The sequence below is a fragment of the Phyllobates terribilis genome, unplaced genomic scaffold, assembly GCF_046119375.1.
Source record: "Phyllobates terribilis strain yellow unplaced genomic scaffold, ASM4611937v1 Scaffold_8__6_contigs__length_399053987, whole genome shotgun sequence".
NCBI lineage: Eukaryota > Metazoa > Chordata > Amphibia > Anura > Dendrobatidae > Phyllobates > Phyllobates terribilis.
Genome location: NW_027362768.1, coordinates 28,032,973 through 28,056,665, shown reverse-complemented (window position 1 = coordinate 28,056,665; position 23,693 = coordinate 28,032,973). Strand labels below are relative to the sequence as shown.

Here is a 23,693-nt window from a genome sequence, read left to right as displayed (position 1 = left end):
GGATTGGCAAAGTCGCCACTGGCGCCCTGTGCTCTTCACAGATGAAAGCATGTGGCTGGTGTGTGTCAGCAGTTCCTGCAAGATGAAGGCATTGAAGCTATGGACTGGCCCGCCCGTTCCCCAGACCTGAATCCGATTGAGCACATCTGGGACATTATGTCTCGCTCCATCCACCACCGTCACGTTGCACCACACACTGTCCAGGAGTTGGCGGATGCTTTAGCCCAGGTCTGGGAGGAGATCCCACAGGAGACCATCCGCAACCTCATCAGGAGCATGCCCAGGAATTGAAAGGAGGTCATACAGGCACGTGGAGGCCACACACAATACTGAGCCTCATTTTGACTTGTTTTAAGGACATTACATCAAAGTTGGATCAGCCTGTAGTGTGTTTTTCCTCTTTAATTTTGGGGGGTGACTCCAAATCCAGGCCTCCATTGGTTAATAAATTTGATTTCCATTGATGATTTTTGTGTGATTTTGTTGTCAGCACATTCAACTTTGTACAGAACAAAGTATTCAATGAGAATATTTCATTCATTCCGATCTAGGATGTGTTATTTGAGTGTTCCCTTTATTTTTTGAGCAGTGTATATTATATAGAGTCATTACAAACAGAGTGATCTATTTCAAGTGTTTATTTCTGTTAATGTTGATGATTATGGCTTACAGCCAATCAAAACACAAAAGTAATTTATCTCAGTAAATTAGAATACTTTATAACAGCTTGAAAAATGTTTTTAAAATCCGAAATGTTGTCCTACTGAAATGTATGTTCAGTAAATACACTCAATACTTGGTCGGTGCTCCTTCTGCATCAATTACTGCATCAATGCAGCGTGGCATGGAGGCGATCAGCCTGTGGCACTGCTGAGGTGTTATGGAAGCCCAGGTTGCTATGATAGCAGCCTTCAGCTCGTCTCCATTGTTGAGTCTGGTGTCTCTCCTCTTCCTCTTGACAATACCCCATAGATTCTCTATGGGGTTAAGGTCAGGCGAGTTTGCTGCCAATCAAGCACTATGATACTGTTGTTTTTACACCAGGTATTGGTACTCTTGGCAGTGTGGACAGGTGCCAAGTCCTGCTGGAGAATGAAATTTCCATCTCCAAAAATCTTGTCGGCAGAGGGAAGCATGAAGTGCTCTAAAATTTCCTGGTAGACGGCTGCGCTGACTTTGGTCTTGATAAAACACAGTGGACCTACACCAGCAGATGACATGGCTCCCCAAACCATCACTGATTGTGGAAACTTCACACTAGACCTCAAGCAGCTTGGATTGTGGCCTCTCCACTCTTCCTCCAGACTCTGGGACCTTGATTTCCAAATGAAATGCAAAATTTACTTTCATCTGAAAACAACACCTTGGACCACTGAGCATCAGTCCAGGTCTTTTTCTCCTTGGCCCAGGTAAGACGCTTCTGGCGAGGTCTATTGGTCACGAGTTGCTTGACACAAGGAATGTCACACTTGTAGCCCATGTCCTGGATACGTCTGTGTGTGGTGGCTCTTGAAGCAATGACTCCAGCAGCAGTCCACTCGTTGTGAATCTCCCTCAAATTTTAGAATGGCCTTTTCTTAACAATCCTTTCAAGGCTGCGGTTATCCCGATTGCTTGCGCACCTTTTTCTACCACACTTTTTCCTACCACTCAACTTTCCATCCAGTTTCTTTAGCAATGACCTTTTGTGGCTTACCCTCCTTGTGGATGGAGCGTGTCACTGACTGCCTTCTGGACATCTGTCAAGTCAGCAGTCTTCCCCATGATTGTGGAGCCTACTGAAACAGACTAAAGGGCCTTTTTAAGCGCATCGGAAGCCTTTGCAGGTGTTTTTTGTTAATTATTCTAATTTACTGAGATAATGACTTTTGTGTTTTCATTGGCTGTAAGCCATAATCAACATTAACAGAAATAAACACTTGAAATAGATCACTCTGTTTGTAATGACTTTATATAATATACGAGTTTCACCTTTTGTATTGAAGAATTGAAATAAATAAACTTTTTGATGATATTCTAATTTAGTGAGAAGCACTTGTATATAAATAATATGGCACTTCAAACAATAACATAATCAACAGACTCTGCCTGCTATTCTAAGTGCAGAGTAAAGAAGATACCCATGAATATAAAACAAATTTTTATTAATCAATCAATAAAAACAGTAGACAAGCAATAAAAATCCAAGGTTAAAAAACAGAGTGCCCAGTGAGGGGACTGACTCCTGAGCTATGGATCGCAAAATATGAAATAGGCTCAAGGTTAGAGTATAGCCATTATTATATAACCAGTAAACAACAATAGTATCATATAGCTGGGGAATCCCCCGGAAGAAGCAAGCGGGTGAAACGCGCGTCGGGGTGAAAGGGACGGCTTCCTGCCTTGGATCATTGATCTTCCTGTACATTAATAGGTTTCCAGGCATCTCTCTCCTATACTTCCCTTACGATGGTTATATAGGTGGTTATGTATTGTATATGGGATCTTTATGTAGGGCCTGTTAGTAGCCCACTCTAGACCATACTGAAAATATATATTATATTATATTATACAGACTACCATTATTGATGCTATTTAGGGATAATATTTAGGGATTATTGTTGTTTACTAGTTATATGATACTAGGCTATACGCTAACCTTGAGCCTATTTAATATTTTCTGATCCATAGCTCAGGAGTCGGTCCCATTACCTTGGATTTTTATTACTTGTGTACTGTTTTTATTGACTGATTAATAAAAATTGTTTTATACTCCTAGATCTCTTCTTTACTCTGCACTTAGAATAGCAGGCAGAGTCTGTTGATTATGCTTCTACTGATGTAACATAAGATTACAACTGCGACTCTGCAGACCTGGTAAGGCTGGGGCTCCACCAGAACATGGAGAGAAATTCTGTGATAGTGGCAATGTTAACTGAATCTCCCCCAACCCCGCAGGAAACAAGAGAAGCTACACTACAGCGGAAAACAGCCCACAATTTAACTCCAGGCTATAGAATTGAATGTAATGCATATCAGTCCCAAAGCCACGCAGACCCATCAGCAGACACAGACTACTGAAATTCTGATGTTATGTCAACAGCACTGCAGCCAATCATCAAGCTCAGCATCTCTGAGCAGCTCGGGCAGAACCGCGGAGCTCACTGACTGGCTGCAGCGCTGTCGAAGTGGTGTCAGACAATAACAGACACGAAGAGCAGAGGCAGAAACTGAGGATTAGACCTAGGGAGGGGGAGAAAAGCAAAGTTTGATTTAAAAAAAAAAAAACTATGAGGGGTTGCACTGTTTTTCTGAAACCAGAAAACCCCTTTAAGGCCATTTTACAGGAGCTAATGATCAGCCACATGAACGTCTATAGGAGCACTTGTATGTCTGATGAAGGTACTTTTTAACTTTTTATGTAGGCCCAGAAATTTCCGTTGGTTGGCAGCACATTACCTCCCCTTGGTGTAGACAGCGATGTGCTGCCGACAGTAATGACAAGAGGGGGAAAGATGGTTCATGCCAAACCCCCATCACTCTTAGTTGTGACTGGTCAACATTTACACTATTAAATAGCCTTCGAGGAATAAAGGCAGCTCGGCCTCGTTACAGCCATCCTAATAATGATTCAGATAGACAGTGAGTCTATCACTCGGGCTGCATACAGTGGTGACCGAGACCCCGACTCCAGCACTGGGTGGGTTACAGACAGTTTATCATCTGCATTGCTGGAGCCCTTGTATTTCTGCTGATCTGCAGCTTTCTCCTGACACTGCATTAATAGACATGTTAATCAGTGGTGGGTGGATGCAGATTTCTGCCCATCACATGAGTGGATCAACTGTATACAAGTAGATCAGTGCTCGTTTAATGACCCAGTTCACACAGGCCAGTACATACTGTGTGGGGGCAGAATAATCGCTCGGTCCCCACACAGCAGGCATATTGTCAGCAGCACATCCTGTTTATAAGGGGTGATGTGCTGTAGAAAAAGATTATTTTCTTTCCGGCATAAACGATTCGATCGGCTGATGGACAAGTGTTTTGCTTGCTTGTTGGCTGATCCATGGCGTGCTTACCAGGGCTGGGGATTGGAGTCAGCACTCTCAGGGTGCAGTTAGATGGCTTTCTAAATCAGCCCGAGATAGGAATGGGGAGCGTGGACTGGCTGGCGGCTCTCCGGACCCAAGCGGGACAGCTGTACAGAAATACATGAAGCTGTCATGCTCGGGAGAGCCGCCGGCCAGTCCGTGCATGCATTCTGATCTCCGGCCGTCTGACTGCGCCCTCATTATTAGCAGATGTTATCATACAAGACTCGAGGTTTGCTCCCCCGTCACCTGTACGGACATACCTTCTGTGAAGCGTTCGGATCCATGTTCTGCTGTTCTTTCACTCGCTGTTCCTGCTCAAGAATTCCTTTCAAGTGTCCATTTACCTGAAATATTTAAGACGGATAATAAAGGAATAAGGTAAGTAAACGCTTCATAACAAAAAAATACAGCCAACTGAATGTTGGAAAAAAACACATATATACTGCTATAGTAAAGTCTGACATATTACATCAGCATCACCCCAAAATAAAAAGATTTTCCTTATTATCGTCATCATGATTTCCAAGCAAAGAGGAATGAAATGTCCTGCTTCAAGGAACTTTCCAACAGCCGGGATTCAGTGAACACAGCTTTATAGTGACTATGTGCGGTACTGTCCACTCCGTTGTGTATCTAACCCCATCATGTGTTATACAGTCTGTATATCTAACCCCATCATGTGTTATACAGTCTGTATATCTAACCCCATCATGTGTTATACAGTCTGTATATCTAACCCCATCATGTGTTATACAGTCTGTATATCTAACCCCATCATGTGTTATACAGTCTGTATATCTAACCCCATCATGTGTTATACAGTCTGTATATCTAACCCCATCATGTGTTATACAGTCTGTATATCTAACCCCATCATGTGTTATACAGGCTGTATATCTAACCCCATCATGTGTTATACAGGCTGTATATCTAAGCCTATCATGTGTTATACAGGCTGTATATCTAAGCCTATCATGTGTTATACAGGCTGTATACCTAACCCTATCATGTGTTATACAGGCTGTATATCTAACCCTATCATGTGTTCTACAGTCTGAATACCTAACCCTATCATGTGTTAGTCAGTATATCTAACCCTATCATGTGTTATACAGTCTGTATATCTAACCCTATCATGTGTTAGACAGTCTGTATATCTAACCCTATCATGTGTTATACAGTCTGAATACCTAACCCTATCATGTGTTATACAGTCTGTATATCTAACCCTATCATGTGTTATACAGTCTGAATACCTAACCCTATCATGTGTTATACAGTCTGTATATCTAACCCCATCATGTGTTATACAGTCTGTATATCTAACCCCATCATGTGTTATACAGTCTGTATATCTAACCCCATCATGTGTTATACAGTCTGTATATCTAACCCCATCATGTGTTATACAGTCTGTATATCTAACCCCATCATGTGTTATACAGTCTGTATATCTAACCCCATCATGTGTTATACAGTCTGTATATCTAAGCCTATCATGTGTTATACAGTCTGAATACCTAACCCTATCATGTGTTATACAGTCTGTATACCTAACCCTATCATGTGTTAGACAGTCAGTATATCTAACCCTATCATGTGTTATACAGGCTGTATATCTAACCCTATCATGTGTTATACAGTCAGTATCTAATCTTCTGTGTGGTACTGTCCACTCAGCTGTGTATCTAACTATCACGTGTGATGTAGTGAGCAGCACAGTGACAACTAATAGAATTGGTGTTGCCGGCCGTCCTCGGTGACTGGGTCCACATGTCACCAACACAATGTCCCTGCACTGTGATCCTAAATGTCATCCTCTCTTATTCTTTTGCTAACATCCAGAAGGGGGAGGGGGAAGTGACATCAAACATAAGTAGATCCCGCCCACTTTTACAGCAGTCGCAATGCGAACTAGCAGGGCACTAGGTTTTCATGGTAAATTTTAGCAGCTGCTTGTGGTTAATAGTTGAAAATATCTAAAACTTTTACAATTATTTTTCATATTTTATACCATTAAAAAAAAACTTTTTTTTTATTAAAACCTTAATTCTTTATATTTTTTCAATTTTTGGGAAAACATTTTTGGATGACAATTCATTTAAAAAGGGATTCTATCATGAGGTTTTTATTATGTAATCTGACAGCAGCATGATGTAGGGACAGAGACCCTAATTATAACAACGTATCACTTAGTTTACTGGGTGCAGCCATTATGATAGAGTCACAGTTTTGTCTGCTGCAGATCTAGCAGAGCTCAGTCGTTGCGCTGTGTATAACCCACACACATCACAGCTTTCTGTGTACATTGTGTAGTGACAGAGAGCTGCTAATCAGTGCTGAGGGCAAGGCGGGACTAGGAGGCACAAGATATCTAGTCCTGTAGTGGTTATCTCCTGCTGATAAAATATTTATTGTAAGTGATATATCACTGGAATCCGGGTCGCTGCCCCTACATTATGTTGCGGTCAAATTATACAGCAAGAACCTGGTGACAGATTCCCTTTAACACACTGGCCTAGAGGATAAGGAAGAGACAGTAAGTCAATAAATGGCTGCTGCGTGAACATGTCCACAGCTCCTATATTTGGATACAGTTCTCCTTTATGACTAGTTATAACCAACATCTGATTGTTGACAGCTGGACAGCACACTAACACAAAGAGGATTTACGTCTGTAGAGTAAAGTCTGTGTTATTACAAGCTGTCCAGGAATAACAGGCTTACCCTCGCTATAAATATCTGATCCGGGTGCCAAAGTACAGCATTACTCCAATTCAGGAGCATTACAGGGGTTAGCGCCACCGCTCGCTCCCGATCAGAGAGGAGCGGTGTGGTGAGGATACAACCACACACCAGCTTAGATTTGTGCACAATCAGCCGGTATAACGCACAGGTCCTATAATGATCAGGACACACTGATCACTGGCGATCGTGCACGTGCCTTGGCAGGTCTGCGGTGGCATAACACCATAGGCACAGCGCCGCTCCGATGCAGAAGTGAGCGGCACCGGATAATCACTTTGAAATAAGTTTGAGGATACTGAAGACATGCTGCAAAGAAAGGCAACATTAAAGGGGTTGTCCACTACGGGACCTACTCAATCTCTCTATGTAAAATAAAAACTGCCTGTACTCGCCTCCGATGCAGACACCGTTCCTGTGCTGTGTGCGCTGGGGCTCAGGTGACACTTTTATGTCGCGTCAGCTCAGTAGCTAATCAGCGGCAGCTTCACTATCACTTCTATTGGATGAAACTGGCCAGAAGTGAGAGTGAAGTGCGGCCGATGATTGGCTGCAGGGCTGACATGACATAACGTTACGCAAGCCCTAGGAGACCCGGCACAAGAGGAGCGTGTAAGACATTTTTAATTTAGGTGGGGAATACTGTAATTGAGTAGGGGTTGTCCCAGTAGTGGACAACCCTTTTAAAGTGAATCCGTCAGCAGATTTTGTAGTCCTCCTGCTCTGTGTAACCCCGCCCCCACCACTGCTTATGCACAGAAAGCTGCCAATCAGTGGTGTGGGCAGGGTTATACACAGCTCAGCATTCAGGGAACTGCCAGATCTGCAGCAGAGAAAACAGGGATTTTATCAAAACTGAAGCAAGCAGCCCAGTAAGTGACACATTGTTGGAATGGAGTTTCTGCCCCTACATCATGCTGCTCTCATACTATATAGCAAAACCTAGAGACAGATTCCCTTTAACATAAATGTTAAAAGAACAGCATTTGTGGGTGAAGCCGCAACTGTACAGACGTCTTGTTCCTAAAGTGTCAGCAAGTGGTACCACTGTAGCACAGCTGTCAGAGGGGATGGCTGTAGGAAAGTCGGTCACAGGGGAAGGTCTTGTCCAGGACGACAGAGCAAGCACTGTCAGTCAATAGGGCTCTGGATATCCCCTACCTTATTTATCCAGTACATGACGGCATCTTCAATGTCATAGGGCAGTTCTTCCAAACTGCAGAAGGGCGAGTACTTGTGGACGCACGCTATGACTTTCTCTATGCTGACCATCTCCACCGTGTACGCCATCATCAGGGTGTCAATCATTGCAAGATGAGCACTCTGCATTAAGGTAGAGATCGTTATTAGACATATTAATATAGAGGGTGGCAAGGTAATTAACAGACACATTGGGCAGCGGTGCATTAAACATGGACTAAACATAGGAAAGCACAAGGGCCTAATCACTTACATCCACTTACCAGAAGGGTGTCTCACAATTAATCAGGCGGTTATGTCCCCTTTCCTTAATTTAAAGAGTAAGGCTACTTTCACACATCGCAGATATGCTGCAGACTTTCCATCAGGGTTTTCAGAAGGAAAATTTACAGCATTAGGCCTCATTCAGACCTCAGTGATTTTTCACATGTGCATAAAACGATTAATGGTTTTCACAAATGGAAAAATAAACTAGAAATGTTCTCCTATTCACGGCAATGTTAATCCCGGCCAGCACATGGACTGTACGCTGATGCCATATCTGGGATTTTCACTGGACCATAGACTTGTATGCATAATTTTGATCAGTGACTTATCAAAAACGAACATGGCTCTGATTTTTTTTGCAAAAGACACAGGTATGCTACCAGCCCATGTATGATAATGGGTACGTGTGCTATCTGTGAAAATAAAATATGGTAGCAGTGGATGAGACTGTAACAAACCTCCTCCACGTACTGCGGGAAAAACTCCACACGGAAATTGACGTTTGGCGCGGATTTTAAAGCAGCTGCTGGTCAATTGTTATGGCTCATTCAGGCGAGCGTATGATGGGCCAGCGTGCTGCCCACGTGTGCCACGTAAAGCACAGGGGCCCATTGTAGCCAATGTGCCAGTGCACTTGGCCAATTTTTCACATGGACCGATGGTCTGCATAAAAGAAAAATCAAAGCATGCACCGAATTGTCAATCTGCGGTCGGCTGGTCTGATTTTCAATAACGGCCGTCTGAACATGGCCCAAAGCAGAACAAGCAACAGCAGATTATTTCCATCCAAATGATGGTAAGTGTGAAAGTGCACTTATTGTATTGTAAAATTCCTTAATTATTCCGTAGGTCTCAAGACATTTTATGTAAATGTCAAGAAATTCTTTGAGACTTTCCATCCTGAGCTTTGTAGTTCTTGAATCTAATTTTAGAGCTTAACACTGGCTACAACTACTGGGATGTATAAATGTACAGACTGGTAAACTAAAGGAAGGAGATGTCAGAGTGCCATGTTCACACAATGCAGATTATGCACCCAGCCCTGACATTCCACAGATAATACAATGGAGCGGGGCGCCCAATAACACGCAGCAGGAATCAGCACGAAATACTAAACATGTGGTAGGCGTCGTACCCTGGATTATATATAGGAGCAGAATAATAAGAGATTCAAGGCAGGGATGTCACATGATGAGAACTACCAGCACCAGATGGACCCCAGTGACACATAATGGGGTCCGACAGGTTTCCACTGAGGTGTCTCTCATTTCACCAATAACTATTACAGTACAAATGACAGAAATTGTGTTAGAGTCCAATGTGAGCTCAGCGCAGGTATACCCAGCCGCACAGGAAAGCCGAGGAGCAGACTCTGCACTACAATGGGGCGAATCCACAAGGTGATATGCTGCCACATCTGCAGGAGAAACACATTTCTACACTGCTCAGTCTGTGTGACTACTATGACAGCGAAAAATACGGTTTTCAAGTTTTACTAATAAATGTCACTGCATTTGCACTACATTCTTTTTGCCACCAGAGGGCAGTTTAATATACAGTGGCAGAGGCCCTGATTCCAGTGATATACAGGTGCTTCTCACTAAATTAGAATATCATCACAAAGTTAATTTATTTCAGTTCTTCAATACAAAAAGTGAAACTCATATTATATAGAGTCATTACAAACAGAGTGATCTATTTCAAGTGTTTATTTCTGTTAGGCTATGTGCCCACCATGCAGAAATGCTTCAGATTTTTTCCTGAGCGTTTCTGCATCTCCCTGGCAGAAAAAACGCATGCGGATTGTACATGCGGATTGTACGTGCGTTTTCCTGCCTGGGACAAGCAGATGTGAAGCGTTCTTCACTTGCATTTCCGCATGCGGGTTGTCAAACGCTTTCCAAGCGATTTTAGCATCACTTGGAAAGTGCTTGACAACTTGGTCACACTATATAAATCCATGCAACCGGCATGGATTTATATAGTGTGACCTTAAAGAATGGTAAAAAAAAAAATAAAATCTATACCTACCTTCTGATGGCCCCCGGAGTCTTTATTCGCTCCGTCCTGGCTTGCTGGCAGCTCGCAGTACACTGAAGGACCTGCTGACGACAGCTTCGCGTGACCCCTCACATGACTATGATGTCAGCGCAGGTCCTCGAGTCCACCGCGATCTGCCGGCAAGAAAAGACAAGGAGATGGGGGGCCATCAGAAGGTAAGATTAATATTTATTTTTTATTTTATTTTATTTTTTACAGGTTCTATGGTACCCGGGTCCAGAGGAGAGTCTTGTCCTCCAGACCCAGGTACCATCCGCACATTGAAACGCTTGGATTCCGCATGTACAGATCCAGTAATGCTGATTCCATGCGTTCTAATGCAAGTCAATGTCGGCGAAAAAGCAGCGCTTCCGCAAAATAATTGGCAGTGCTGCGTTTTTTTTCCGCAATGATAATCCGCAGCGGAAATTTCCGCAGCATGTGCACAGCACATGCGGATTATCATTGGGGAACATGGCAGACCTTCTACCATGCGTTTTTTAAGCGTTTCTGCAGTGTTTTTACCGCTGTGGAAACGCTTAAACGCATCGTGGGCACACAGCCTTAATGTTGATGATTATGGCTTACAGCCAAAGAAAACACAAAAGTCATTATCTCAGTAAATTAGAATACTTTATAAAAGCTTGAAAAATGCCCCTTTCCGACGTGGTCAGTAATAGTATGCACCACGTCGGAAAGGCCGGTTCAGCAGAGGCTCCAGCGCTGAGCCCACGCTGAACCGAGCACGTCAGCTGATTCTTACTGCTGACATGTGCCCGCAACAGCCATGGGTGGAATCGTGATCCACCCGCGGCTGTTAACCAGTTAAATGCCGCTGTCAATCTTTGACAGCGGCATTTAACAGCGCCGCACCGGAAGCGCGTCACTTACCCAGCCCATCCGTGACCCCGTCACATGATCGTGGGTCACCGAAGGGTGGGCATGACAACCCAGGGTCTGCAGCATCGCCTGTACGCAGTAAAAGCAATTAGAAAACTGCTGCTTCTAGTCTCCTATGAAGACTATTGAAGCATGCAGAAAGTGTAAAAAATAGTTTTAAAAAAAATATATATATATATATATATATATATATATATATATATATATATATATATATATATATATATATATATATATATATATATATATATATATATATATATACACATACAGTACAGACCAAAAGTTTGGACACACCTTCTCATTTAAAGATTTTTCAGTATTTTCATGACTATGAAAATTGTACATTCACACTGAAGGCATCAAAGCTATGAATTAACACATGTGGAATTATATACTTAGCAAAAAAGTGTGAAACAACTGAAAATATGCCTTATATTCTAGGTTCTTCAAAGTAGCCACCTTTTGCTTGGATGACTTCTTTGCACTCTCTTGGCATTCTCTTGATGAGCTTCAAGAGGTAGTCACCGGAAATGGTCTTCCAACAATCTTTAAGGAGTTCCCAGAGATGCTTAGCACTTGTTGACCCTTTTGCCTTCACTTTGCAGTCCAGCTCACCCCAAACCATCTCGATTGGGTTCAGGTCTGGTGACTGTGGAGGCCAGGTCATCTGGCGTAGCACCCCATCACTCACCCTCTTGGTCAAATAGCCCTTACACAGCCAGGAGGTGTGCTTGGGGTCATTGTCCTGTTGAAAAATAAATGATGGTCCAACTAAACGCAAACCAGATGGAATAGCATGCCGCTGCAAGATGCTGTGGTAGCCATGCTGGTTCAGTATGCCTTCAATTTTGAATAAATACCCAACAGTGTCACCAGCAAAGCACCCCCACACCATCACACCTCCTCCTCCATGCTTCATGGTGGGAACCAGGAATGTAGAGTCCATACGTTCACCTTTTCTGCGACGCACAAAGACACGGTGGTTGGAACCAAAGATCTCAAATTTGGACTCATCAGACCAAAGCACAGATTTCCACTGGTCTAATGTCCATTCCTTGTGTTCTTTAGCCCAAACAATTCTCTTCTGCTTGTTGCGTGTCCTTAGCAGTGGTTTCCTAGCAGCTATTTTACCATGAAGGCCGGCTGCACAAAGTCTCCTCTTAACAGTTGTTGAAGAGATGTGTCTGCTGCTAGAACTGTGTGTGGCATTGACCTGGTCTCTAATCTGAGCTGCTGTTAACCTGCGATTTCTGAGGCTGGTGACTCGGATAAACTTATCCTCAGAAGCAGAGGTGACTCTTGGTCTTCCTTTCCTAGGGCGGTCCTCATGTGAGCCAGTTTCTTTGTAGCTCTTGATGGTTTTTGCAACTGCACTTGGGGACACTTTCAAAGTTTGCTCAATTTTTTGCACTGACTGACCTTCATTTCTTAAAGTGATGATGGCCACTTGTTTTTCTTTACTTAGAATTTATATTATGGCAAGAAAAAAAGCAGCTAACAGTCTATTCAGTACAACTATCAGCTGTGTATCCACCAGACTTCTGCACAACACAACTGATGGTCCCAACCCCATTTATAAGGCAAGAAATCCCACTTATTAAACCTGACAGGGAACACCTGTGAAGTGAAAACCATTTCCGGTGACTACCTCTTGAAGCTCATCAAGAGAATGCCAAGAGTGTGCAAAGCAGTCATCAAAGCAAAAGGTGGCTACTTTGAAGAACTTAGAATATAAGACATATTTTCAGTTGTTTCACACTTTTTTGTTAAGTATATAATTCCACATGTGTTAATTCATAGTTTTGATGCCTTCAGTGTGAATGTACAATTTTCATAGTCATGAAAAAACAGAAAAATCTTTAAATGAGAAGGTGTGTCCAAACTTTTGGTCTGTACTGTATATAAAAAGTTTAAATGACCCCCCTTTTGCCCCATCCAAAATAAAAAAAAAAACAAAAAACAAAAAAAAAAAACACATACACATATTTGGTATCGCCGCATTCAGAATCGCTCGATCAATATAAAAAAAATTAATCCGATAGGTAAACGGCGTAGTGAGAAAAAAAATTCCAAATACCAGAATTAAGTTTTTTTTGGTCACCAAAACATTGCAGTAAAATGCAATAACGGGCGATCAAAACATCGAATTTATCCAAAAATGTTATCAATAAAAAAAGTCAGCTTGGCGCACAAAAAATAAGCCATAACCTGGCCCCAGATCATGAAAAACGGAGACGCTACAGGTCTCGGAAAATGGCATATTTTTTTTTTTTTTTTTTTTTTAGCAAACTTTGGATTTTTTTTTCACCACTTAAATGAAAAAAGGACCTATACATGTTTGGTGTCTACGAACTCGTAATGACCTGGAGAATAATAATCAAAGGTCAGTTTCATTATTCAGTGAATGTGGTAAAAAACAAAAAAACAACTGTGGAATTGCATTTTTTTTTTTGCAATTTCACCGCACTTGGAATTTTTTTCCAGTTTTCCAGTACACGATATGGTAAAACTAGTGATGGCGTTTAAAAGTACAACTCGTCCCGCAAAAAATAAGCCCTCACATGGCCATAGTGAATAAAAAATAAAAAAGTTCTGGCTCTGTGAATAAGGGGAGCAAAGAACGAAAACGCAAAATTGGAAAATGCTCTGGTCATTAAGGGGTTAAAATACAAAATGTTTCTACCAGCCTGTGGTAAAACACAGTGGACCTACACCAGCAGATGACATGGCTCCCCAAACCATCACTGATTGTGGAAACTTCACACTAGACCTCAAGCAGCTTGGATTGTGGCCTCTCCACTCTTCCTCCAGACTCTGGGACCTTGATTTCCAAATGAAATGCTAAATTTACTTTCATCTGAAAACATCATGGACCACTGAGCAACAGTCCAGGTCTTTTTCTCCTTGGCCCAGGTAAGACGCTTCTGGCGAGGTCTATTGGTCATGAGTGGCTTGACACAAGGAATGTGACACTTGTAGCCCATGTCCTGGATACGTCTGTGTGTGTGGTGGCTCTTGAAGCAATGACTCCAGCAGCAGTCCACTCCTTATGAATCTCCCCCAGATTTTTGAATGGCCTTTTCTTAACAATCCTTTCAAAGCTGCTGTTATCCCGGTTGCTTTGTGCACCTTTTTCTATCACACTTTTTCTTTCCACTCAACTTTTCATTAATATGCTTGGATACAGCACTCTGAACAGCCAGCTTCTTTACCAATGACCTTTTGTGGCTTACCCTCCTTGTGGAGTGTGTCACTGACTGCCTTCTGGACATCTGTCAAGTCAGCAGTCTTCCCCATAGTTGTGGAGCCTACTGTAACAGACTATGGGACCTTTTTAAACGCTTAGGAAGCCTTTGCAGGTGTTTTTTGTTAATTATTCTAATTTACCGAGATAATGACTTTTGTGTTTTCATTGGCTGTAAGCCATAATCAACATTAACAGAAATAAACACTTGCAATAGATCACCGTTTGTAATGACTCTATATAATATACGAGTTTCGCTTTTTGAATGGACGAACTGAAATAAATTAACTTTTTAATGATATTCTAATTTAGTGAGAAGCACTTGTACCACTTACTAGGCAGCTTGGTGTAGTTTTTATACAATCAGTGTTTTATCAGCAGGAGATTATCATTAGAGGACTGGTAACCTGTTGCTATGTAGTCCTCGTAGTCCTCTATATTCCTGAGTTCTGGTCTGAACTGTCAGTCTTTAGGAGCACCCCTTTTACATGCAAGCCAGGAGGCAAGGGTACTGTGCTTTCCTAATGGCACGGTACAAGGCATTTTTTTTTAATAACTTTCCCTCAGGCTTAGCTATAGGAATAAGGGCAAATTCAGACATTTGTGAAACATGGCCGTATGCAGACTGTGAAGGATGGCCTTGGCCATGGGTCAATATCATATATGAGGCTGTTGAGGTCAGGGAACCCATGGCCAGTCCATCCATCACTGTCAGTATACGGACATGTTTCATGAATGTTTAAATTCATCCTAAAAGTGGGGAAAACACAAATATGCATATAAAAATAAGGCTGAAGAGCAGCTCCATTGGTCTGGATGGGGCAGTCAGGGTGGCAAGCACATGAATTTCTGCAAGTTCTACTCAGATGAATGCTTCATGCAGAACAACTTCTGCACCAAATTCAGACTAGCAAAAATCCACCCTCAGGGTCTCTTCACACGTGTCACAGTACCAGCGGTGTATTTTGAAATTTTTAGAAATGTGGGACACACCCTGGGAGAATCTGTGCAGCGTTAACTGACCCATGCTGTCGATGAACATCAAGTGAATGTATGCTGCAAACAGGAGCATAATAATCGCCCAGGGCCCCTTACAACTGGCCAACATGCTGATACGGATCCAGGTCTAAATTTTGCACTGGGGCCCATAGGACTCTGATTACTCCACTGGCTGCAGCGTTAAGGTGCCGGAGCCAAACCGCATGGCGACTTACAGAAGTTTTGTGATGCAGTAATTGGCCTTGCAGTTTTTACAGCCAATGCATACAAGTCACTAATAAGATGTTACGTTCTGGACAGATGCGCTGCATTCCTCCATTTCCACATGGTCTCTGCTCATGTGAGCTGGCACCAGCTGGCGCTCCTGGCAGATGCAATAACATTCCTGACTGCGTATTATATATGTCAAATGGGTAAACTCCCTCACCACTCCCTACTTACCTTCTTTATAGAGCATTAGCCCCTAAAATAAAAGATTAAATGTGCCTGTATATAAATGTCTCACAGCCATCAGCTCTGCTATGTGGCACCAGGGGAGACCATTAGAACATGTCCCATATTGGTGGTCTTTCTGCCCATAATAGAAATTTTCATAACAATGAAGATGTAAACCTCATCCTTACTGGTGGTTACTGCAGCAAATCCCCCAGACGTGCCATACAGCTTTATACACTCGGGGCTTTACCGCTCCCCCTATTCTAACCTTCCATCAACAGTGGTGTACACCAAAAAAATTAGCAAATCAAGATGGCACCAAAAATTGTGCAAGTTTCTATTCCAGAGAATTCTTGCACAGCCCTTGATAAATTCCCCATTATATTTATCTTAACACTGCCCTGTAATTACCCCGCCTCTATGATCCAGTGTCCCCCATTAGATTGGAAGAAGGAGGCCCCTGTACAACGCCTGCATTTTTGGCTTAGAGCTTATATCACATTTCTACTCTATCCACGCCCCAATATGATAGGAATCACTTTCATCTGGGACTCGAGAAGGTCATTTGTAGTGAAGTCCTGATAAATACACAAATCTTACAGTCACGATAATACCATTGTTTCCTTGACTGTCGTCAGTTTTAGTCCCTGTAATAACTGTAATTAAAACTGTGCTCCGCTTCAACCGCTAATTGTGCAGGATAGACGACGAGTTAAACAGTGGTGCAATTATACCAAAAAGGCTAGTCAAAACTAATACATGTCTGAGCTTGTCCAAAAGAAGAAACAAAGGAAATGAGATGAAATAATACGATCTGCAGAATGAGCATATTTTAGAGGCAGACAGCTATAATGTATGAGATACAGTATTGAGGCATTGGATGAGTACAGGAACATGGATATAAAGTAGCCCCAATAGTCTTCAGCACAGAAAGGACCGATAAATTTCCCAGATTTAAAAAAATATATGATATAAAATATATAAAAATATAATATAATATATACAATTGTGCTCAAAAGTTTACATACCCCGGCAGAATTTTTCCTTTCTGGGCCTTGTTTCAGAGAATATGGATGATAACAAAAAAAAAAAAAAAAACTTTTTCTCCACTCATGGTTGTTGGTTGGGTGAAGCCATTTATTGTCAAACTACTGTGTTTTCTCTTTTTAAATTTTAATGGCAACAAAAAACATCCAAATGACCGTGATCAAAAGTTCCCATACCCTGGTGATTTTGGCCTGATAAGCACAGAATTTAACAGAAATGGGTTTGAATGGCTATTAAAGGTAACATCCTCACCTATGACCTGTTTGCTTGTAATCAGTGTGTGCATAAAAGCTGAGTGAGTTTCTGGGATCCAGACAGACTCTTGCATCTTTCATCCAGCCACTGACGTTTCTGGATTGTGAGTCATGGGGAAAGCAAAAGAATTGTCAACGGATCTACAGGAAAAGATAGTTGAACTGTGTAACACAGGAAATGGTTGCAAAAAATATCCAAGGAATTGATGATGCCAGTCAGCAGCGTTCAAACTGTGATTAACAAATGGAAAATCAGGGGCTCTGCAAAAACCAAACCACGGTCAGATAGACCAATAAAAATTTTGGCCACAACTGCCAGGAAAAAATTGTTCAGGATGCAAAGAAAAATCCACAAACATCAGCTGAAATTAAGGACGCTCAGAAAACTAGTGGTGTGGCTGTTTCAAGATACACAATAAGGAGGCACTTAAAGAAAAATGGGCTGCATGGTCGAGTCACCAGAAGAAAGCCAATAGTGCCAAAATGCCACAAAGTATCTCGCCTACAATATGCCAAACAGCACAGAGACAAGCCTCAAAACTTCTGGAACAAGGTAATTTGGAGTGATGAGACCAAAATTGAACTTTTTGGCCACAGCTATAAATGTTACATTTGGAGAGAGGTCAACAAGGCCTATGATGAAAGGAACACCATTCCTACAGTAAAGAACGGAGGTGGATCGCTGATGTTTTGGGGATGTTGGAGTTACAAATGCAAAGGAAAATTGGTAAAAGTTGAAGGAAAGATGAATGCAGCACGTTATCAGCAAATACTAGAGGCAAGTTTGCACTCATCAGCCCGCAAGCTGCGCATGGGACGTACTTGGACGTTCCAACATGACAACGATCCAAAACACAAGGCTAAGTCGACCTGTTATTGGCTACAGCAGAACAAAGTGAAGGTTCTGGAGTGGCCATCTCAGTCTCCTGACCTCAATATCATTGAGGCACTCTGGGGAGATCTCAAGCGTGCAGTTCATGCTAGACAGCCCAGGAATTTACAGGAACTGGAGATTTTTGGCCAAGAAGAATGGGCAGCTTTACCATCTGAGAAAATAAAGATCCTCATCCACAACTACCACAAAAGACTTCAAGCTGTCATTGATGTTAGAGAGGGCAATACACGGTATTAAGAACTGGGGTATGTGAACTTTTGATCAGGGTCATTTGGATGTTTTTGGTTGTCATTAACATTTAAAAAGAGAAAACACAGCGGTTTGACAATAAATAACTTCACCCAACCAATAATCATTCATATTCTCTGAAACAAGGTCAAGAAAGGAAAGATTCTGCCGGGGTATGTAAACTTTTGAGCACAAATATATATATATATATGTATATATATATATACACATATATATACACACACACATACATATACTCACGTACATATTCTATAGAAATGTATTTAATAGATCTGTACAGTACAGACCAAAAGTTTGGACACACCTTCTCATTTAAAGATTTTTCTGTATTTTCATGACTATGAAAATTGTACATTCACACTGAAGGCATCAAAGCTATGAATTAACACATGTGGAATTATATACTTAACAATAAAGTGTGAAACAACTGAAAATATGTCTTATATTCTAGGTTCTTCAAAGTAGCCACCTTTTGCTTTGATGACTGCTTTGCACACTCTTGGTATTCTCTTGATGAGCTTCAAAAGGTAGTCACCGGAAATGGTTTTCCAACAATCTTGAAGGAATTTCCAGAGATGCTTAGCACTTGTTGGCCCTTTTGCCTTCACTCTGCGGTCCAGCTCACCCCAAACCATCTCGATTGGGTTCAGGTCTGGTGACTGTGGAGGCCAGGTCATCTGGCGTAGCACCCCATCACTCTCCCTCTTGGTCACATAGCCCTTAGACAGCCTGGCGGTGTGTTTGGGGTCATTGTCCTGTTGAAAAATAAATGATGGTCCAACTAAACGCAAACCGGATGGAATAGCATGCTGCTGCAAGATGCTGTGGTAGCCATGCTGGTTCAGTATGCCTTCAATTTTGAATAAATCCCCAACAGTGTCACCAGCAAAGCACCCCCACACCATCACACCTCCTCCTCCATACTTCATGGAGGGAACCAGACATGTAGAGTCCATCCGTTCAACTTTTCTGCGTCGCACAAAGACACGGTGGTTGGAACCAAAGATCTCAAATTTGGACTCATCAGACCAAAGCACAGATTTCCACTGGTCTAATGTCCATTCCTTGTGTTCTTTAGCCCAAACAAGTCTCTTCTGCTTGTTGCCTGTCCTTAGCAGTGGTTTCCTAGCAGCTATTTTACCATGAAGGCCTGCTGCACAAAGTCTCCTCTTAACAGTTGTTGTAGAGATGTGTCTGCTGCTAGAACTCTGTGTGGCATTGACCTGGTCTCTCATCTGAGCTGCTGTTAACCTGCGATTTCTGAGGCTGGTGACTCGGATAAACTTATCCTCAGAAGCAGAGGTGACTCTTGGTCTTCGTTTCCTGGGGCGGTCCTCATGTGAGCCAGTTTCTTTGTAGCGCTTGATGGTTTTTGCAACTGCACTTGGGGACACTTTCAAAGTTTGCCCAATTTTTCGCACTGACTGACCTTCATTTCTTAAAGTAATGATGGCCACTCGTTTTTCTTAGCTGCTTTTTTCTTTCCATAATAAGTCCTATTTAGTAGGACTATCAGCTGTGTATCCACCAGACTTCTGCACAACATAACTGATGGTCCCAACCCCATTTATAAGGCAAGAAATCCCACTTATTAAACCTGACGGGGCACACCTGTGAAGTGAAAACCATTTCCGGTGACTACCTCTTGAAGCTCATCAAGAGAATGCCAAGAGTGTGCAAAGCAGTCATCAAAGCAAAAGGTGGCTACTTTGAAGAACCTAGAATATAAGACATATTTTCAGTTGTTTCACACTTTTTTGTTAAGCATATAATTCCACATGTGTTAATTCATAGTTTTGATGCCTTCAGTGTGAATGTACAATTTTCATGAAAATACAGAAAAATCTTTAAATGAGGTGTGTCCAAACTTTTGGTCTGTACTGTATATTTCATATGGACAAATGAAAAATAAAAAACTAGTGTACCTATAGTTTAGTATCAGTGCTACTCCACTGATTCACCCGGATTCTAGACAACACCACGTTTGGCCTTGTGTTTGCCCTTCATCAGAGCAATGTGTAGGTGCTGGCCGAATGCTCCTCACAATAGCCAAGACATCGATGGTCTCAGTCGCTGCCAATGCAGAAAGAGGGGCTCGCTTGGCTAATGAAATGGGCAGTCAGCCAGCCCCCTTCATGCACAGCACTGATGATGTGCTGATACAGAGAACCATATTCTTGTGATCAGCTGGTACTCGGGACCGATGTGACAGATATCAGTGGAGCTCTGCTCTTACAAGAGCATCTAGAAGTTCCATATAGTTACACCAGGAAGGAATACATATACACACACACACTGTACTTGTTTTTTTTTTTTTTTTTTTAAAGTAAAGTTGACAATCCATTTTACATATCCCCTTTTCCTCTTGCTTCTTCTGCGACACAAAGAAAACTAATGATAACCAGCCGGCACCATTCCATCCAACCCCGCAGCGTACACTATCAGCACTTCCAGATGGTAGAAGGCGATGGTGCTCATCTCTACGAAAGCGAGTCTCCATGACACAACCCATCAAACCTGATTTTCAAAGATTAAGGGGGGGCATATTTATGCAACCACATTATTTTAGTTCTCTCTTTCTACCTGAAAAGATTTCAGATTATTATTATTATTCTATGGCTTTGTACAGATTATGGGTGACATTAAATGTAGGACAAAGACCTGGCCTTTTACATCCACTGTATAGGTGCTACATTCCATACATGGCGGAATCCTATGTAAAACCCCTTACTACTATATGCCCACCCCCACTGGATGACTAACAGGAGAACCTTGTGCTTCTTCCATACAGTGAATCATACAGGCACCTAGTGAGCTCACATTGTATAGGAACAGCATGTGCCTGAGGAAAAAAGGGCTGCAGAACCCACTGTAGATAGACGTTCCTATAGGCTCCTTGTAATAATAATCTTATTACAGCCTCAATGTAAATACCAGGGAGCCATCACATCACAACCCAACCCTGCCGGACATGTCACCCTTCTTATCAGATGAGGATTCTGGACAAGTCACACATAACACATCCAGAGACAGAGGGGCGAGTGCAGGAGAATGGCCATGGAGCAGAATGCCGTGTCACCCTTCAGTCAGCACCCATGGTAAACCTTTAGGCTATGTGCCCACGTTGCGGAACTGAAGCATATTTTTTACGCTTCTCCATGGCAGTAAAAACACATGCGGATTTTACATGCGGTTTTCCCACCAGGTAGAAGCGTTTGTGAGGCGTCTTTGCATGCATTTCTGCATGCGGGTTATCAAGAACTTCTCCAAGTGATTTAAGCATCACTTGGAAAAGTGCTTCACAACTTGTTCACACTATATAAATCCATGCAACCGGCATGGATTTATATAGTGTGAACAAGTAATAGTTAAAAAAAAAAAGAATCAGAATGGTAAAAAATAAAAAAATAAAGTTTATACTCACCTTCTGATGCATTCTCTGCCCCGTCCGGAGTCTTGAGCGGCTCACGCTGTTGTGTGCAGGACCTGCGGTGACGTCATTGAGTCATGTGATGGGTCACATGACTCAATGACGTGGCAGGTCCTTCACACAACAGCACGACAACACCGGGAAGACATCAGAAGATAAGTATAAAAACTTTTCTTTTTTCTTTTTTTTTACAGGTTCTTTGGTACCCAGGTCTGGATGAGAGTTTCCTCTCATCCAGACTTGGGTACCATCCGCACATGGATTCCGCTGCGCTTCCGCAAAATTAATGAACATGCTGCGGATTTTTGACCGCAGCATATACGCTGCGGAAAAATCCGCAGCATGGGCATTGACATTGCGGAATGCCATTGGGGACCATGGGGTGCGGCTATACATGCGTTTTACAAGCGTTTACGCTGCGGAAATTCCGCAGCATATACGCTTGTAATACGCAACGTGGGCACGCAGCCTTAGAGATACACGCTGGTGTGTGGGATTTTTTTCACCCCTTCACGACGGGGCCAATTTCCGTTTTTTTTTTTCCACCCCTTCTTCCCAGAGCCATAATGCTTACTTTTCTGTCCACATGAGGGCTTGTTTTGTGCGGGAGGAGTTGCACTTTTGAATGACACCATTCATTTTACCACCTAATGTACTGGAAATCAGGAAACAAAATTCAAGTGGGGAGAAGTTGTGAAAAAAATTGCTATTCTGACATTGTATATTGTAGTAAATATAGGATTCTGCTCATCAGTACAATTATGGAGATACCAAACATCCATTTTTTTTGATTATTTTAGTTGTGGGGAAAAAAAAAGTTGGCAAAAAAAAAAAAAATGTATTGTGTCATGATCTTCCGAAAAATAAAACCGTTAAGGGTCTCAGTTGAAGGAAGCCACCAAGGATCCAACTGTTTAGGCCACGCAGTATTGTGACGATATAACAATGGCTCCTAGGATACTTTGGAGAAATGGGCGACTCACTGGTGCCAAGACTGCTGCATTCTGTACTGCAAGTGAAATTGAATGTCACGTACGAAGCCCAAGGCATCAAACAGTCGCTACACAAACCACTGGGCTGTGAGACAGAAGTCCAGCTATAGATGCTCTCTTGATCTCACACCACCATCATAGTGCAGAGCAAGACTGCAGGAATGGAGGTCTATCCTCCTCAGTGAGGAGTCCTGCTTTTGTCTTGGACACAATGATAGTTGGAGACTCCATGAGCAATGCCATAAAGAGGCCTTCACAGGAAACGTCACCCTGGTCCTTCTCTCAGGATTATGGTGTGGGGTGGCATAACGTACGGTACCTGGACCCCTCTATTCTTCATTCCAGGTACACTAAAAGCTCGATGTTACATTTATTCGGTTGTGGGACCAGTAGCACGGCATTTTCTCCAAAGTGTTCCAGGAGTCGATTTTCAACATAATACCAGGCCACATGTTGCTCGTGCTACAGTGAGCAGACCGTGAGGCCTAAATGTGCCACCATGACCTGCAGCGTCTCTAGAATAGTCTCTTATCGAGCACATTTGTGAAGTTATTGGTTGGCTATTACAAAGGCAGCTGCCAGCAGAGGATCTTGGTGATTTGTGCCTGTGCAATCAGAGTGACAGAACTTTCCACAGACCACTATTAGGGTATGTATGCACAATCAGTATTTGCTTGCATACATTTCTACAGCGCTTCTGCAAGGTTCTGCACCTTTTTGACAGGAAAAACTCTGCGTAAATTCTGGTCACTTTTAATGCGTTTTTGCCTGCGGATTTGCCATGCGCTTTTTTCAATGCAGCGCATAGGCAAATTCGCATAAAGAATTGACATGCTGCGTATTTAAACGCACATGACATCCGGTCAGTGAAATTCCTTATCACGTGCACAGATCTTCCTAATACTCATAGGAAATGC

General features: G+C 42.4%; 1 protein-coding gene across 2 annotated transcripts in view; it reads right to left on the bottom strand.

Moving 5' to 3' along the window:
• Positions 1-23,693, bottom strand: part of CAMSAP2 (calmodulin regulated spectrin associated protein family member 2) — a 119,015-nt gene that overhangs the window by 47,703 nt on the left and 47,619 nt on the right. For both annotated transcript variants that reach the window (XM_073642894.1, XM_073642896.1), the window contains exons 3-4: positions 7,983-8,144; positions 4,337-4,420 (exon numbers count right to left, since the gene is read on the bottom strand). In XM_073642894.1, the coding sequence (XP_073498995.1) occupies positions 4,337-4,420; positions 7,983-8,144 (246 nt within the window). The remainder of the gene's footprint in view (positions 1-4,336; positions 4,421-7,982; positions 8,145-23,693) is intronic.